Source organism: Rattus rattus, chromosome 2 (assembly GCF_011064425.1).
Source record: "Rattus rattus isolate New Zealand chromosome 2, Rrattus_CSIRO_v1, whole genome shotgun sequence".
In the NCBI taxonomy this organism is placed as follows: Eukaryota; Metazoa; Chordata; class Mammalia; order Rodentia; family Muridae; genus Rattus; species Rattus rattus.
Window position 1 is genome coordinate 4,303,925 of NC_046155.1, and position 19,651 is coordinate 4,323,575.

At 50.6% G+C, this 19,651-nt stretch overlaps 1 protein-coding gene across 1 annotated transcript in view; it reads right to left on the reverse strand.

Annotated features, from left to right (window-relative positions):
* Cpt1a (carnitine palmitoyltransferase 1A) overlaps positions 1-19,651 on the reverse strand; it is a 59,775-nt gene that overhangs the window by 28,032 nt on the left and 12,092 nt on the right. The window contains 3 exon segments of the mRNA XM_032891308.1: positions 422-593; positions 5,247-5,386; positions 6,365-6,518. Of these exon segments, the coding sequence (XP_032747199.1) occupies positions 422-593; positions 5,247-5,386; positions 6,365-6,505 (453 nt within the window). The 5' untranslated portion in view covers positions 6,506-6,518.

The following is a 19,651-nucleotide window of genomic DNA, read 5'->3' on the forward strand; positions in this document are numbered from 1 at the left end:
CTCATGCATACAACCCTCTCCTTTAAACAGGGGGCCTTGTTTGGCCTCAAGGTCATGGAGAAATAGAGAACGTTGATGGGTTAGGGTAAATCATGTGACCTACCAACTCAGGAAACCATCTGACTGCAAAGCGGGCCCCGAGGCTACAAAGACCTCGTGGGTGGTACTTACGCTCAATATCCAGCCTGAACTACAGGACAAACAGGTGAGTAGAGAAATGGCAGGACTCCCAGAAACCATTAGCAAAAGCAGCCCTTTGTTCCATCCATGCAAGTGTCAAGGTGAGTCATAGCTCCCCCACAGTTGGAGGTTGGGGACAGGTCACACACCAAGGCGCAAAGGAGGGAGGGTCTAACAAGGGTCCTGCTCTGACGTGGGGCATCGGTCACAGTGGGTCCCCTAGCAGGTGACTGGTGGTTACCATCCAGATCTTGGTGCTGCGGCTCATTTTGCCGTGTTCTGCGAACATCCAGCCGTGGTAGGAGAGCAGCACCTTCAGCGAGTAGCGCATGGTCATGATGACCGCCACCCAGAGCCCTGTACCGAAGAGGACGCCGCTCACGATGTTCTTCGTCTGGCTTGACATGCGGCCACTGTGGGGATGGACCAGACAAGTAGTTAAGGCGTCGGCATGGAGAGGGTGGTGATGTCAGCTACCAGAACGCAAGTGAACCAAGCACCCTCCCAGAGACAGGACAGAGCAGGCTGCAGCACCCTGAAGCAGAGGAAGCCTGAGGGACCCCAACTCTCCAAGTACTCTGGCAGTCTCTAGCCCTCTCAAAATGAGCCAGCCGTGGCTGGGTGCAGCAGAGTGGCCTGCCTCTGGTCCTGGCACTCTGGAGGTAGAGACCAGAGACCAGCCCGGGCAACACCGCGAGCCTTCTATTCCCCAAGGAAGAAGCAAGAGGCCAGACAGCGGCCTGAGCAATCTTGAACAACACACAACTTTTCCAGTCTCTGGAGGAACGGTGGAGAGCTGCACTCAATGGCAACTGCTCCCAGGGGTGGGGACTGCCAACTGCTGCGCACAGGGATCCTGGCCTGTTTTCTTCAGATTCTAATGCTTTGCCACTCTCTCAAACATATCTTGCTTGTATTTGCTGTGCCTAGGGGTAAACTCAGGGCTTCGTGCTTGCTAGGCAGGGGCTCAACCCCTGAGTTATATCCCCAGCCCTCAAATATAACCTTAAAAGCTGCTTTTATTCATAGGAAACACAAATGTCCCAGCACGCTGGAGGCAGGGGCAGGTAGACCTCTGTGAGTTCAAGATCAGCATGGTTTATATAGTAAGACTTTGTCCCAAAAACAAAAACAGAACAAAAACAAAAACAAAAAATTCCACATAAATAAAAATAAATAAATCTTTAAAAACAAAAGATTTTAAGTAGTTAAAAATCAAAATCACTGACTGTGAAAGAAAAATCAAGACAAAGCACAGCTGTTTTGTGGGGTTATTTTAGTTGTTTTAGAAATCGAAAAAACGGGCCGGAGAGGTGGGTCAATGGTTAAGAGCACTGACTGTTCTTCCAGAGGTCCTGAGTTCAATTCCTAGCAAGCACATGGTGGCTCACAGCCATCTGTAAGAGATCTGATGCCCTCTTCTGGTGTGTCTGAAGACAGCTACAGTGTACTCACATAAATAATAAATAAATAAAACCACTTTAAAAAAAGAAATGGAAAAATGGTGACAAAAATAAAAACTAGCTCCTCCTCTTCATGGCTCAGGGGACATCAAGGAAGAAGGGGTGGAAAGGGTGCAGACAGCTGTGAACAAGAACTCTCTGAGCGGTGGACCAGGCCAGCAGGCCCAACCAGAGACACTCCAGCAGGGGCCGCTAAGTGAATTCAATGGGTTAAAAAAAAAGGTTCGAGTGGAGAGTTGGGATGGATTTGATCAAGACACCCTGTTGACATGTATGGAATTGACAAGGAACAAATAAAAGATATTCTATTAAAAACCAAGAGGTCAGGTCTGGCTCAGAGGTTAAGGGCACTGGCCACACGGTGACTTTCAACCATGTATAATGAGATCTGGTGCCCTCTTCTGGCCTGCAGGCGTACATACAAATACATACATACATATACTTACTATATGCATAATATGTAAACAATACATAATAAATAAATAAATAAATAAATCTAAAACACATAACAAAATTAAGAGGTCCCAAATGATCATAATAGCAGCTCATATAATCTTCAGAGTTCTGATAATGGAAAATATTAATGTCATGTCAGAGACAAGTAAAAGACCTATGCTCTGGAGGCCTTGCCTCTCAGAAGAACAGGGTCAGCGGCCTAGCACAACTGTCATCAGAAGGTGCTTCCTCCTGCAGCTGATGGGAACGGATACACAGCGGCTCACCATCATCCAAAACTCTAGTCTCAGGGGATCTGGTGCCCTCCTCCCACCTCCGAAGGCACCAGGCACACACATGGTACACAGGCATACATGCAGGCTACACATACACATAGAATAAAATTTCAAAAATAACCCAAGCTGGGCCTGGTGTCACATGCAGAGAGGCAAGCAGATCTCTATGAGTTCACGAGATGGCTTGGTCAACCCAGCAAGTTCCAGGACAGCAGGGCTACATCGAGAGACCCTGGCTGAAAACAAAAACAAAAACAAACAAATAAACAAGAACAAAAATCCAACAACAAAAAAGGTAATCCAACGTTCGGCTGTGCCGATGGCCTCTACAATCTTCCTTTCAGATCTACTCAAACAAAATCGAAGCAGCCTAGGGACACAGGAGTGCCATCCACACTGGGAAGATGGCTCCAGAACAGCCCTCCAGGCTGCCAGACTCTGAGCCTTCACCTGGCCTTTCTAAATTTGGGCCAGAGATGACCCAGTTTACGAAAATAGAGTCCAAGGGACAAAGAAACAAATCTTATAAACACTGAGATTAAATGAGGTTTTAGTAGCTGGCATGGCTATGTGCAATCCGGCTTTGAGACACAGCCCATGTTAAGAGCAAAGGCAGCCGGCTCAACACACAGGGCAGCAAGGTGAGCGTTCAAAGGACTTCCCTCACCTCTCAGGACTGCACGGGCCTAGTCTATGGTGACCAGATCTGCTAGCTGCTTCTGACAACCTAGGCCCAGCTGGATGTTCCAGGCCCCAGGCAGACAAGAGCCTTGGCAGGACGCCTGGACAGGCATTTTTATCTCATTCCCTGCAGTTGCTTACAAAGGCCTGACTGACGCTGCCTGGAGCGCTGGAGGCTGAGGAGCTGGCTGGCTTCTCAGTCACTCTTGGGTGTCTCAGTCAGAGGGCAGGGCATGGACACTCATTAAAGGCTGACCTCCAGGATTCCCGGGCGCCTGTACAGTCTGTCTTAAACATGCCACACTGCTGGGTTAAACCTGCTAGTCGCTCTGAGTCAGCAGAAACCAACTCCTCCAGCTGTGAGCGTCCCCTGGGGCCACTCTCTCATCTGTTTGCTTGTGCAATCTTTCCTAGTGTATAGTGTCTACAGCTGAATGACCAGGAGAGAGCCTCGAGAGGCCCAGAGCTGTGCTGGAGAGATGGCTCAGTGGTTGACAGGACAAGTGGTCAAGGTTGGTTCTCGCACTTGCAGCTGAGTTTAGCCAACTCAGCCTCTGGCCAGGAAGCAAGGCCAAGTACAGAGCAAGGGGCTTTCGGTCATCGCTGCCCAGTCACAAAGCCAGTGTGCTTGTCTTGAAGGATTTACGTGACACAGGACAGCTAAGGGTCAATTCTGAGGCAGCATGTTTGAGCCCAGAGTAGTAGTACACGCCTGCAGTCCCAAGAGGCAGGAGGTTAACCTCATCAAGAACTCAGGGTCACCCTACATTACACGACACCTTGAGACTAGCCTGGGATACCTGAGACCCTACCTCAGAAAAACAAAAGAAGAAAATGTGTCCAAAAGTGCAAGGCAACTGAGGTGCCTATGTCCTGTGCCCAGCCACTCCACACTGAGGATCTAACAGCCTCCATCCTAGATGGTGTTAGGAACCTGCATGACATAATTGTCTCCAGGGGTGGTCTAAGGCTGTGTGGTTCAGTGGTAAGAGCTAGCCTAGCATGCAGGAGCCCCAGGACTCCATGCTCATCACAGATAAGGAATGGCGTATGCAGAATGTTCCCTATCTACCTTCAGATCAGGTCCAGCATCCAGCAGCAGACCCTAGGTACAAAGAACCCAAGAAAAGTATTACAGGGCTGAAGTGGTTAAGAGCAGTTATTGCCCTTTCAGATGACCCGAGTTGGGTTCCCAGCATCTACATCAGGTAGTTCGTGCGTTTCTAATACCAATTTCAGGAAATATAAAAGCCTGCTCTGGCCGGTGGGGGATCCACCAGACATACATGTGGTATACAGACATACCCGGATGCATGCAGGCAAAGCACTCATATACATAAAAATGAATAAATAAATCTTTAAAAAAGAAAAGCCAGGCATGGTGGGACACACTTTTAATCCCAATACCCTGGAGGTCAAGGCAGGTAGATCTCTGAGTTCTAGGCCAGACAGGTCTACACAGTCAGTGCAGCAAGAGCTATACAGTGAGACCCTGTAACAAAGAAAAAGGAAGGAAGGAAGGAAGGAAAGAAACAGAGAAACAAAGAAAGAAACAAAGAAACAAAGAAAGAAACAAAGAAACAAAGGAAGAAACAAAGAAACAAGGAAAGGAAAGGAAAGGAAAGGAAAGGAAAGGAAAGGAAAGGAAAGGAAAGGAAAGGAAAGGAAAGGAAAACCAGAGGCTGGCCAGGCCTTGTCCCTAAACAGGATGACATCTACTCTTAAGATCCCAGAATAAAAATAAACTAAAACTCAAAGCCAAGGGGTAATGGACCACGCTGCAGGCATCTAAGCCACTGTGAAGAGGCCGAGGGCTGGTGTCCCTAGGCAATGAGTGGCAGTAAGTTCAGAGGACCAGATCACTGGATGGACTAACTCCAGGGCAACAGCCACACTGGGAGCCATCTTCTGGAGCAGAGATGCCCTCTGAGGTCACCGATGGCTCCAGCTTGACCTCAGGGAGACAGACACCTGGAAGGCAGGTCCCCGTGCCTCTGCCATTCTTAGCCTAATCTCCAGAGGAAGGGCAGCAGTGTCTGCAGACTTTCAATAGCAGGTCAGGAAAGCAATGAGGACGCATGTGGAAGAACAGCAATAGTGTGGTACACAGACGGTCCGGATGGAGGACGGTCAACAGAGGTACCGTCGTCTTCCTCCTCGGGATGCGGACGGTGGGCGGCGGGTTACTCACGTGGTGTCTAGGGTCCGACTGATCTTTGCGATCATGCCCAGGGAGGGGTCCACTTTGGCATGCATGGATGAAATCACACCCACCACCACGATAAGCCAGCTGGACGGACTCGCGGGGAACACACCAGTGATGATGCCATTCTGGAAAGACACGTCAGCTGTGAGCAGCACCCTCCCCGAAGCCATCATCACTGCCCGTCAGCAGCCCTGTGGCAACAGGCAGCTGGAGCATCAGGCAGCAGGGAGAAGGTGCCCTGTGCAGGCCAACAAAGACCAAGGCCCAGAAGCTGCGTCTCTTCCTGGAGCCACGACTGCCTAACCTTCATGCAGTCTATTCTCTCCCTGACTTCTGAGCCCAAATGCATCCTGGGAGAACAAAGCCATCAGACTGGGGATGTGGCTTAAAAGAGGTGGCTTGAGCAAAACCCTGGGCTTCGTCTCTGAAGTCAACCAAACTCTAAGAAACCTAATAAAACGGCCAATAGGTAAGTCCATGGTTCAGCACCAGGGAGGACAGAGGCAGAAGGCATTCAAGGCCATCCTCAGCTACATGGAGGTCAGCCTGAGCTACACGAGACCTTTTCTTTGAACAATTAAGTAAGACACAAATTCACTGAAGTTTGAAAATAACTCTCTTCAGGAAGGTGCAAGGGATCCAGCTGAGGGGCAGAGGGCAGACCTGTGCTCCCATCCTGACACTGCCCCTGGCTCTGGCTTCAGCTGCTTGGCCTGTTTTACACTGATCTGGTGAGCTCCACCTGCCTTTTAGGGCGTGGTAGCATAGGCTTGTATTCCAGCACTTGGGAAGCAGAGGCAAGCTAGTCTCTGTGAGTTCAAGGCCAGCCTGGTCCACAGAGTGAGCTCCAGGAGAGTGAGGGATGTAAAGAGACTGTGTCTTAAAAAAAATCAGAAGCAAACACACCCAAAACCTGACAGTGAGAAGGAGCCATGAGGCCATGAGGCCATTTTATATATCTGTGTCCCCCACAAACCTTAGGCCAGCATGGAGACCACTGCTCCCCCAGAGACCCACCTAAGACACATCCCTTCCTCAGCGGGGCCCTGGGGGGCGCACTAGACACCCTGAGCAAGTGCTGCAGAGATGATCGTTCAACCAACCTTGAACCGGATGAACTTCTTCTTCCAGGAGTGCAGCCCCGACAGGCAGATCTGTTTGAGGGCTTCGTGGCTCAGGCGGAGGTCAATGCCATCGGGGGTGACAGTGAACTGGAAGGCCACAGCTTGGTGAGCCTCTGCCATCTTGAGTGGGAACCTGGAGGAGGGATGAGAGATGGCTTTGAGGAGCCTGGCACCAGGAACTAGGAGGAGTAGGCCCTCTCAGAGTGAGCCCTGTGGCCCAACAGATTCACACTGGTCAACAGCTACAGTTCTGCCCCTCGCCCCACACTCCTCACCTGTGCAGCTCCTGACAGCTTCGTTTAGAGGCCTGGGGTGATGGCGTGGGTTCATGCTACCACCCACCCCCTCTGCCTACCCCACACTTGCAATGGCATCCTCAGCCATCCTGGCAAAGGACATTGGTGCCCATGCATTGACCTGAACGGCAGACACAAATCTTCTTGCAGCCCATGCCCCCCTCAGTTGTTGTGAAGACACCTGGAGTAGCCACAAACAAGTCTCCAACGGCCCTGAACCTGACCTTCAGACAGGACCAATACACCTCCAGCTCTGGATGGTGCGACAAAGACTCCACGTGTGGTGGTGAGGTAGCTCTGCCGGGCAAGCCCGTTCCTCTAAAGGCTGACAATGTGAGCTCCATCCCAGAACCCGGGAAAGGTGGATAGAGAGGGCCGATTCCACAAAGTTGTCCTTTGACCTTTACAACAACACGGTGCCATTCATGCCCTGTCCCCTTCCCCCATGGAATAAATAAAAATGCTTTGTACACTGGCTGTGGTGGCGCCTGCCTTTAATCAGTACTTAGGAGGCAGAAGCAGGCAGATTTCTGAGTTTGAGGTCAGCCTGGTCTACAGCAGAAGTTCCAGGTCAGACAGGGCTATCCTGAAAAACCCTGACTCAAAAAGCAACAAAAAACTTAAAAAACAAAACAAACAAGCAAAAAAAAAAAAAAAAAAAAGAAAGAAAGAAAGAAAAGACTCTATTAGCATCATACAAACTGCACAGACCCTAACTAGTCATGATCCTCTGAGGCCAGTCCTAAAGTCAAACTGGTCTAAAGCATCCATGTATGGGGCCTTCATCATCCCTGAATGAAACAAGGCCTTTTCTGCAGTAGCTTGCTTTGCCTAACTCAACACAGGAAATCTTAGAAATCTATGGGTGCTGTCTCCATACCTAGCCTGTGTGAAGCCCGGGTTTGATTCCCAGCCCCCACAAAATATGAGCATATGGAGCTGGAAAGATGACTTGGCTGGGAACAGTGTTTCCTGCTCTTGCAGAGGACCTTAGTTCAAGTCCCAGCACCCAAGTCAAGCAGCTCACTACCACCTGTAGCTTCAGCTCCATGAGATCTGGTGGCCTCTTCTGCCCTCTACGGGTACTGCACTCACATGCACATATACACAGTGCACACCAATACACATGAATAATAGAACGAGAGGGATCTACAGTGCACTCTTTCCCTTTTCTTCGATTACTCCTGCTGTCAGAATCAACAGCTTCCAACCCCTCCCACACTCAGCATAGCCGGTGTCACCCCCTCTCTTCCTGCCTTCCCTCACTCTCCAGAACTGCCCGAGGAGTCCCCTCTTCTGAAGGTGTGCAACCCTTCTGTTTTCCAAAGCTGGCTGTTTGTTACAAAGTGTGTGTGTGTGTGTGTGTGTGTGTGTGTGTGTGTGTGTGTGTGTGTGTGTGTGTGTGTGTCTGAGAAACCTGTCAAAACCAACAGGTATCAGGACTAGAGAGATGGTTTAGCTGTTAAAAGCGCTTACTAGTTTTACAGAGGACCTGTATTTGGTTTCCCGAATTTAAATGGTGGCTCACGACTATCTGAAACTCCAGTTCCAGAGGATTCCACACCCTCTTCTGCCCACCATAGGCACTTCCTGCATATACATGCATGTAGGCAAAACACTCAGATTTTTAAAAACTTAAGCATGTGCCTTTCTAGAAAATCAGCAGACGGTGTTCTAGGCTGTAGGTCAGGTGGAAGAATGCCTGTTTAGCTTGAATGAGCCCTGGGCGTGATGCCCAGTGTTGTGTGGTGGCACACGCCTGTAATTCCGGCCATCAGCACAGGGAGGCAAGAAGACCGAAGTTACCCTTGGCTATACTGAAAGCTACAGGCCAGCCTGGGCTACACGACATCAACAAGCAAAACTGGGGTTGTAGCTCAGTAGTAGATCATTTGCTAACGTACGTGAGGCATGGTTGTCTCAGGGCAATCCTGGGACCTGGGAATGTCTGGGTTCTATCCCCAGCACTGCAAAGGAAAATTTCTAAAATCAGTATATGTACCAATATATATCAATACAACTCAAAGATATCAAAGCCAGCTGTGCGTGGTAGCAAGCACCGCAGGAGGATGAGGCAGAAGGATTGCCACAAGTTTTGAGGCCAGCTTGATTGATCTGTCAGCCTAAGCTGCAGAATGAGATGGTGTCAACTGTCAATCACGTGTTCATTCAGCAAATATTTGCCGGCTGCTTCCCGTGTACCCGTGAGGTGAGGACCTGGACCCTCATAGAAATGACCCTTCTGCCCTCTTGTGGCATAGCTGAGAGGCAAGCAATGCCTACAAGGTAGTTAGGATGCAGGAGAAGGAGGGCCCGGCAGGAGACCACAAAGCTCGGCAAGCCACTTTGGATAGGCGAGCAGACAGCCCTGGCCCTGTGTGGTGCCAGTGGAGATGAAGATGACGGCCTACTGAACAGGTCTGAGACCTGTGGGCTGGGCAAGCTGATAAAAGGGACCCTCCAGCCTTGAACTATGTGCTCTGCGAAGCCACTCCTGGGGTGGGGGGAGGAGAGAGCAGACAGTTCACCTGTGGACCTGCTGCGTTGGAAATGTCACAATGTCACTGAGGACACCTAGGTGGAGCAACTAGGGACAGGAGGATGTGGGAGAAAGAGGAAGATGCCCGTGGGCGGCACACCTGGAAGCTGGCCTTTGAGCACTGTTCTGACCTCAGAAAGGTCAAGGGGGAAACAGCCTGGTACTGAGGATAATTTAGAGGCAAGGGAAGTTCCAGTGTATCTTCATCCTGTGGCAGGCAGGAAGATGGCAACAGGGCCTGGCCGTGGTGAATGCACACTTGAGAAAGCCATCGAGACAGCTCGAAGCAGAGTGTGGCTCTAGGCGGGGCGAGGAGGTTCGCATGTGCCATCCCTCGAACGTCTGCTCTTTCTTCCTCTGCCTCCCAAGTGCCGAACTGCAGATACGAGCCACCGTTCTTGGTTTATGAAGCCAGGGATGGAAGCCAGGGCATGCCAGGCAGGCTTCCCATATCTGAAGCAATCATGAGGCTGCATGGTAGACAAGACAAGAAACCTCCCCCTCCTCCCTCCCTCCCTCCCCTCCCCCCTCCCCCCCCCCCCTCCCCCAAGGCATCAATCTTGGCAAACAGGGCTCTGCAACTAGACACCTAGCCAATCTTTTAGACAACCTCAAAGGTAAGCCAGGCACAGTGGTTCATACACTACAGTTCCACTAGTTGTAAGGCAGAGGCACCAGTATTGTTTCAAGTTCAAAGCCAGCCTGTGGGCTCAACAGTGAAGTCCAGGCTGGGCTACAGACAGACCTTGTAGCAAAAACAAAAACGAACTCAATAAATACATTAATGAGTGTTTAAAACACCAGGGAACTATTTGGATGTAAACCTTTCTGTTCTGTGCATGTGTGCACACGTGCATTCGTGGGTGTGCACACCTGGAGGCCTGAGTTCAACACTAGGTGTCTTCCTCTGTTGTTACAACCTTACAGTTTGGAGGCAAGGCCTCGAGGAGAACCTGGAGCATGCTGATTGGCTGAGTGATCAGTGAGCTGGAGTAACCTCCTGTTCCCACCACCAAACACGGCACTGGAATTACTGGCCTGCGCTGCTGTTCTCAGCACTTTACGTGGACACTGAGGCTCTAAGTCAGGACCCCAAGCTTGCCCAGCAAGCACTTTACCCACTGAGTCATCTCCCCAGCCCACGAGGAGGCTGTTAACAGCAGTGGATTAAACACAGTGTTGCAATTAATTCTATCCGAAGTCACCAACCCCATGTTTGCCCAGAAACCAAACCTGGTCTCAAGACAATCATGGGGCCTGGGAATATCTATGGTGTCCTTTCCAGGGTGAAATATCCCTGTCACATGACCTGAGTTTAATATTCAGAACCACCTAAACCTACCAGGTATGACTGCACAAGCCCATAAACCCAGCACTAGGGATGTAGAAGCAAGCGACTCTTCAAGGTTATCTTGGGCTACACAGTGAATTCAAGACCAGCCCGACCTACACAAAACCATGTCACCAACAGACTTAAAACCCTGCCTAAGCTTAATAAAGGCCTTGCTCACTGACAGCAGGAAGTTCTGCTGCTTTGTGGGCATGCATGAGCAATGCACTCTGCCCTCACACAGCCTCTCTGCTTCAAGCCATTAAGCAGGCACTGATGCCAGAAAACACCGGCTTGAGAAACCTAATGAGGCAGTCTCAGCCTGTGTTTCACAGACTTCTTCAAATTCTCAGACTGCTTCCAGAAGTCACCAGGAAGTACAAATCAAATCAAAGCACATGTCACCCACAGGAACCGCTAGAATGTAAACAATGAGTGCCAGGTACTGCCGAGGACGCTGGGAAATCGTCCATGGTACACTGGGAAATCAGGAGCTTCACCCGCTGATGTCAAAGAAATGTGACAGGGTTGGGTCATTCTGGAAGATGGCCTGTCCTTTCCTGAAAGGCTAAGCATAAAGCAGATTCCAGGTGGCGAGTTCCAGGCTAGCCTGGGCTACACAAAAAGATCATATCCCCACAACAACAAACAAACAAACAAACAAAACAATTAAAACCCATGGAACTCAGCAACTTCTTGGCTATGATAGCCCAAACAAGTTCACATGAAAACCTATAGACACATGTTCACAGCAGCCATGTTCATGACAGACAAAATTACAGGAACCACCAACGGTCCCTTCACAGCAGGAGAGGAAACTATAGCCAGGCCCTTCCACAGGAGGAGGAGCGTGGGTAAACTGTGACTCAGCCACACATGAGGAACATGGCTCCACCCTACACATGAAGTGACCCAGATGAAAGGGTGGCACCAGGGCCTGGGGACATGGCTGAGAGGACAGAGGGTTCACCTCGCACACCCAGGACCCAGGGTTCCATGCCAGCACTGCATAAGCCAGGCACAGTGGCACTCTGCTGAGGTCACAGCACTTGAGACAGAGGCAGGAGGATCAGGTGTTCTAATCATCCTTGGCTAGAGAGTAAGCGAGAAGCTAGCCTGAGCTACAGAGGAGACCCTGTCTCACAACACCAAACCGAACCAAACCGAATCAAACCAAAGGAGCATGACAGGAAGCCAAGGAAGACAAATGTCATCTCACTCCATTTACATGACGTGTCCAGAACAGAAAAAAACCTACAGAGATGGAAAGATCAGAGTGGCCAGGGATCATGGGGAGCTTGGAAGGAGTATATGGGGGAGCTGATAAAAATGGTCCCAAACTGATTAGAATGCTATACTGTTTTGCTAAGAATAAATCAAAAATCACCCAAACACAGACTTTCGAAGGGTGAATCACTTATGTACTTATCCATTGTCTTAGGATTCTACTGCTTCAATGAAACACCATGACCAAACCAAGCTGGGGAGGAAAAGGTTTATTTGGCACAAGACTCTCTGTGTATCACAACATCATCAAAGGAAGTCGGGACGGGAACTCCAAGCAGGGCAGGAACCTAGAGGCAGGAGCTGAGGCAGAGGCCATGGTGGGTGCTGCTTACCTGTTTGCTCCCCATGGCTTGCATCACATGGTTTCTTATAAAACCCAGGACTATCAGCTCAAGGATGGCCCCACCCACAATGGGCAGGGGCTGGGCCCTCCCCCATAAATGACTATTAGGAAAATACCTTACAGTCCAATGTCTGATAATAGCCTGTGTCAAGTTGATATAAAACCAGCTGGAGAAAAGGCTCAGTCATCAAGAGTGCTCTCCCAGAAGATCCAAGTTCAGTTCCCAGAACCCGTGTTAAGCCACTCGCAACCACTGTATTTATGGTTCCTGGATATTTGATGGCCTCTTCTGACATCTATGGACACTGCACTTATGTGGTACACACACACACACACACACACACACACACACACACACACACTCTTTTTACATACACAAATAAATGAATAAAAATTAAAACTGAGCTTCATAGGTGGCTGGGGAGCCATGGCTTACTCTTCTAAATGAGCCAGGTCAGATTCCCAGCACCCACGCGGCAGCTCACAACCATCTGTAGCCCCAGTCCCTGAGGATGTGATGCCCTCTTCTGGCCTCCCTGGCCACCAGACACTCACATGGTGCATTGACACGCATACGGACAACATACCCAAACACTTAAAAATAAAATAAAATTGAAAACTGATGCATAAATCTATTTTTTTTGTTTTTGTCTTGTATTTTGAGTCAGTGTCTTTGTATGTAGCCCCAGCTATCCTGGAACTCGCTCTCTAAACCAGAATGATCCTGAACTCCCAGAGATTCGCCTGCCTCTTCCTCCTCAGTACTGGGATTGAAAGTGGGGGCACCACCATGCCCTGCTATCACTTGGGAAAACAAGCTGTCTCAGCTGGGCATAGTAGTTCACATCTTTAATCCCTGACTCTGAGTGGCTGAGGCAGGAGGTTTGCTGTGAAACCTACAGAAGTAAGAAACTGTCTCATAACAAAAAAACAAAGAAAAGAGAACTGGGAAGTGGTTCAGTTGGTGAAGTATTTGCACAAGACAGCCTGAGTTGGGTCCTGATCCCATATAAAATCTGGGTGTGGTGGAGCACACTTGCAATCTTGGTGCTGGGGAAGTAGAGACAGTGGATCCTTGGGACTGGTGACTGACCCTATCTCAAAGCCAAGGCGAGGGCCTTGGATACCTATTGACCTCAGCTCAATGCCCAGAGCTCAGTAAAAAGGAAGATGAGCACATCTGTAATCGAGCACTCCTTCAGCAAGAAGCAGGACAGAAACAGAACTGCCCTTGAGCTCACCGCACAGCTAGTGTGGAATCTACAGTCCAGCAGCAGAGTGAGAGACCCTGTCTCAAAACCAAGGTGTGGGGTGCAGGGAGAGGGGCTCTGAGACAAGGTGTGGAGTGCAGGGGTCTCCAAGACAAGGTGTGGGCTGCAGGGGTCTCCAAGACAAGGTGTGGGCTGCAGGGGGGACTCTGAGACAATGTGTGAGCTGCAGGGGCTCCCAGACTAAGAGTTCACTCCGTTCTCAAAGAGAACCAGAGTTCTGTGCTTAGACCCACATCACTGGCTCACATCAGCCTAAACTCCAGAACTCTAGCTCCAGGTGGATCCAATGCCTCTGCTCTCTGAGGACACTTGCACTCATGTGCCCACATGGGAACATGCACACACACACACACACACACACACACACACACACACACACACACACACACACACACAAACTAAATTTCTTTTAATTAAAGGTGAAAGGAAAGGACTGACTCCAAAAGCTATCCTCTGTGCTCCACACACTGTGGTGAGTGTTCTCCCCCTCTCTCTCACACACGTCATGTACATACAGTAATAAACTAAAATTTTTAAGTGGGAAGAGAAAGGCTGCTGCTAAGACAGATGACCTCTGACCTCCATTTACACATGCACACATATGCAGGCACACACATGCATATATATGAACACACACACACACATTCACAAAGGGGAAAAAATGGAGAAAGAAAGAAAAGAAAATGTCCTCTTGGGCTAGAGAGATGGCTTAGTGGTTAAGAGCACTGACTGCTCTTCCAGAGGCCCTGAGTTCAATTCCCAGCAACCACATGGTGGCTCACAACCATCTGTAATGAGATCTGATGGCCTCTTCTGATGTGTCTGAAGACAGCTACAGTGTACTTATATATAATAAATGAATAAATCTTAAAAAAAAAAAGAAAATGTCCTCTCAGAGAACACAAATGTTGTCTTCTTAACATTTAAGCATGGAATCCTTCTCTGGTCAAACACACAGTTGGGGCCATCAGTGTGGAATGAGATGGCCCTAGCAGTCCACCCCATCACTGCTCCCACCAAGGCTTCATTGAGAACAAACGTCACCCTCCAGAACTAAGTAACTTTTCAGGGATCCCCTACCGTGGTGGAATCTGCACACAGCTCAGGCAGTAAGGTGCTTCCCTTGCTGCACAGAACGAAAATCCGAGCTCAATCTACAAAAGCCAGGTATGGTGGGGCACATATGTAATCCCAGCACTGGGGAGGCAAACACAGGAAGATCCCTGGGGCTCACTGGCCAGCCTGTCTCACCAAGGAATCTGCCCAGACTAACCCTGACTCAAAAAAAAAAAAAAAAAAAAAAGGTGGATTGTGCAAGGAATGACAGCCAAGGTTGACCTCTGACCTACATGAACCCCTCCCACATCCTCCACCACACAATACAAATACACACAGAGGCAATTACACACACACACACACACACACACACACACACACACACACACACACACACACACACCCCACACACACTTGCAGATTTCATGGCACCTAGGACTTGGGTGGGGAAGAGTGGTTAGTTTCTGTGAGAGCCAGGAAAGGTGGGCAGTGACCACACAAAGTTCCATCCTCTGGGCTCTTTTTCTGTACACATCCGAGATCTCCCCCACGGCTCTGAATGTACCCAACACAGCTGTTTGCTCAACAAGCCAGAGCTCTCATAGCTGCTAAGAAGTCTGGGTGCCCCTGCTTGGCTTCCTGTGATGGGAAGCACTTGCTCCACCCACATACAGCACAATAGACTCCTGCAGGAGATGAAGGCCGCAAGTAGAGACAGGAGGAAGGAGAATGCAGCTGCAGCAACCCAAGCCCGCCTCCCACATCCCATGCCCACTTCTTGTGTAACAGCTTCCTCCAAAGCATTCCATCCTGTAGAGAGGCTCCTGAAGCAGACAGGTAAACACCTCCAGGAAGTCCCTGAAACTAAGCAGATCCACTAGGCCCCTTTCTGCCAGAGAAAGCAATAAAAGCTGAGAGTGCCTGTGGGACTAGCCCAACAATAGAGCTGCTAGTAAGACAAGACAAGCTTCAAACATCTCTTCAGACCAACTGCCTTAAAGAAGCAGAAACCAGCCAAGCTAACTGAGAGAGGTTTAGACCAACCGAGGCACCTGGAGAGGACACTCTACAACCTGTGAGCTGCCAGTAGTGTGCAGTGTGCTCCAAAGTTCCCAGCTTTGTGAGCTGTCACCCACACTGGGGGCAGGCCTTGGAGGCAGCTGTTTTTAAACCATTCCTGCTCCTGCAAGGAACCGCCCTCCCCTATATTCCTGTAAACAACCCACCCCCAATCATTGGTTTGCCCAGTTGGACTTAGGTGCCCTGTTGTGGGAGAATGAGCTGGACTGAGGTCATGTTTTGTTACACACGCTACTCTCTGAGATACCTGGCCAGACTCAACTACACCTGCTTGTCGGGTTGCACACTGGCACTGCCATTCTCTTCCTGCCCAGGAGACCACACCCCACACCTGGCAGAAACTGCTACCTACAGCTCCCTACTTTTCAGGTAGGCACAGGTGGCCATCCATTGTCCATCCTAGCTTGGTGCCTGGCTTGGTGGCCAAAGCTACTTATGCCTAGGACTCATAAAAATCAAATCAAATTCAGGCAGCACAGCAAGCGAGGAGGAAGACAGACAGAGACCTGTGTCCTGCTATACCACACAGTGCAGGCAGGGGGAAATGCCCATAGAACTGCCCTCTGCCCCATGGCACAGGCACACAGAGCCCTGCCTATCACCACACGGTGTAACGAGGGAGGAGGAAGACAGAGACCCGCAGACCACGATGCCACCCACAGAACTGCCCTCTGGCACACAGCACAGCAGGGCTGTAAGACACCCATCTGCTGCCACTTCACACAGTGCAGACTGAGGATGTCACCTAGGGACCCATCAGCTGCATGACCAGCCTGTCACCATAAGAGCCACCACAGTGAGGAATGGGTGGTCAGATGGTAGTGGAGGAGAGTGGAGCAGCCCGAGCATTGTGAAGAGAGACGGAACTGGAGACTCGGGGTGGAGAGGAACAGCCGCTGTGAGTGGTCAGCCCCGCCACCTGGCGCTATGATGAGGTCCCAGCCTGAGCTGCTGCTAAGGGCCAAGTCTGAGTCAGTCGATGGCTACCCAGTGGCAGGGGTCGGTGTAGGTGTCCTTGGCTTATATTACCACCAGAGAATGTGGGGAAGTCTCTATCTGGGCAGCCAGCAGGGACTATATGACTGTCCAAGGGCTGTGCAGAACTGGCCCTGCCCTCTCACTGGCTGCAGCACTCTAGCAGTCCAGAAAGCTGCCCACAGGGCAGGGAGAGCAGGCCCTGCCCCTCACCTGGACAGTGTGGAGGAGATGACCTTGGTGGTGGGGCACAGGTGAGCTGGTGGAGGTGATGCTTTCCCTCCTTCTTGCCACCTGTGGCAGTCAGGAGAGTAGACTACAGGGTTGTGTGAACAGATGAGCTGGTCCTGCCCCTCGCCTGGGCAGCACAGTAGGGCTGGCCCTGGTCAAGAGGGTGTGGGTGCTCCAACCCCGAGGGCAAGAGCGAGGGAGAGCAGGCTCTGCCACTTGTCTGCTGTGAGGTGGTGGGGGTGCAGGGGTGATGCCTCCCCTTCCTTTTGTTATCTTCTCAGTCAAGAGTTGGTTGGCCCCTAGGACATGAGAGTGGGAGACCTAGCCCTGCCCCCTCACTGGCTATAGTACTCAGAGAGAGGGCCCTGCACCTTGCCTGGGCAACTCAGTGGAGCTGGCCCTGATGGCAAAGGTACAGGTTAGCCAGCCCTGAGAGTGCGAGAGCAGAAGAGCTAGCCCTGCCCCCTCACTGGCTGCAGCAGTGGGGAAAGTGGGCCCTGCGCCTTGACTGGGCAGCACAGTGGAGCTGGCACTGGAGGCATGGGTGTGGGTGAGCCAGACTGAGGACATAACTGCCTCCTGCTGATGGTGGCATTGGATGGCCTAGTTCAAACAGAACTCACCCTAGTGGTGCAGACAAGGAAGAGTCAGGGTGCTGTCCAGCTCAACTACCACCCAGGCCCAGATCCAGGGCTCTGAATTGACCCACCCCCAAATCTATGTCATCGGCGAATCACTGGGATTCGTGGAAGAGCCGATCCGCTGACTCAAAGCTGCAGAATCGCCCTGACACAAGGCAACAGGATAACCCAGAGGAGTCCCAGTGAGGATCCAATTCTGATGGTGTCACAGAAGCCAGAGACTTCCAACCACACGGATGACTCATTTGTAATGGACATTTGCAAGTGAACACGTGTGGACAGAGCGGTATACTGTGGGACACACTGTGGCACACTACAGCTTACACTATGAGATTTTTTTTCTGTGATGTGTGTGTGTGTGTGTGTGTATGTATGTGCGTGTGTGTGTATGTGCGTGTGTTTTATTTTGGGGGGGAGGTTACAAGGGCTGATCTGAGGGGAGAGGGAAATGAGTGGGACTGGGGTGCACAGTGTGAAACTCCCAAAGAATCAATAAAAAGTGAAAATAAATAAATAATTACAAATACAGTCTCAGGCTGGAGAGGTGGCTCAGTGGTTAAGAGCACACACTGCTCGTGCAGAGGACCAAAGTTCAGTTCCCAACACCCACATCATGTGGCTCTGAGATGTCTGTAACTCTGTCTGCAGGGACATCGGACATCTCTGGATCAGAGACACCTTCATTCACACGCCCACAGTCACACATAGCCAGATAATTTGAAATAATAAAATAAATACTTCTTAAAAGGAGGATACAGCATACTATTCTCACAGAGGACCCAAGTTCAGTTCCCAGCACCAACAACTGCCTGAACTCCAACTCCACAGATCCAATGTCTTCTTCTGGGCTCCAAGGCCACTGCATGCACATGATGCACACACAGATACCTCTTCCCTGGAACCCTGGACGTCTCTCATTCTTGTCTGAGCAGCCATGGGCTACGTGTGTGAGTGTACATATTTGTATATGCAAGAATGTGTGTACAAGTGGGATAAAAGCAAATCTTGCTGTATCTATCCTTGTATCCCCAACCCAGTTCCCCCAAGAGTCTGGAGGGCCCCACTTGCCTCACCTTGGACACCCAAGGAAGTGTGCTCAATCTGTCTGCCCACTAGGAGCCATTCCTCTCCTTTCTCTAGAAATGTATTCCTGTCTCAGAAGCAGCAAGGTCTGGGGATGGGCCTATCCTTGCCTGACCCACCCACTTGTCCCTCCTCATTCTTCTTTGGTGTCCCTCTGACAATAGAAAGCCAGCTGGCACCTGAGGCTGGATAGTAAGAACCCCACTGCTGACCCCTTCCCAAGAGCCCTTCCTACCATCACACCTTGCCTAGCCTGGGCTCAAGGCTGTGTCCTTGTGTCTATGAAGCTGGAAACCTGACGTACTAGAAGAAAAGTCCTCAGGGCCAACTGGCCCAGCCATTCTGTCTGGCAGGTCAGCTGTGCCTGGATACAGGCCACAGACATTGGGCAGCTGCCTCCTTCCTTCCAAAGGCCGTTGCAAAGAGGGCACGGCGGACCTCCATGGTGGCTGGAGGACTCCGCCATGTATCCATGTGGGGTACACTAAAACACTGCTTCCCTAGAACCAGTTCTCATGTCCAGGTCCCCCTCCTGCCCACCTCAGACCATCAGTGAGGTCTGGCCTAGCACATTGTCCACTATGACCTCCAGCCCCTGATCTCTGTCTACACTCATAGGAGGTTCTTTGGCTCTCCATACCTGGGAGCTAGCCAGGCCCCTGTCATTAATCAGATCTCTACAACATGTGCATGTGACCAGATGTTACAAACCCACCTTCCAAGGCCCAAACTACAGAGATTGGACATCAGCCCATCTCTCAAGCTGCGCCCTCTCTACCTGACCTCTCTCCTACTTGGCCTGCCTCAGTGGGGCATGTAGGAGCTACACTTACCTGAACTGATTTCCCTGCCTCTGCTTCATCCACCCCGGCACGGAGCCCACAGAAGGAAGAGGCATGTTAGCCCACCAGTACTTCCTCAGCCTGCACCCTTCTTTGCCTAGGCATAGACCAGGTTTTTCGATGCCCCTCCTGATTTCCCAGCCTCTACTAGTACTCACAGAGATGTCCCAAGTGCCCTGTGAAGCTCTCTGCTTTGTATATGTCCCCAGAGGCTGAGCCATCAGAGCACAAGATGGAGAGAGCGTTAAGTGTCCCTAGACACCAGATCTACATTAGGACCACAGGGAAGTAA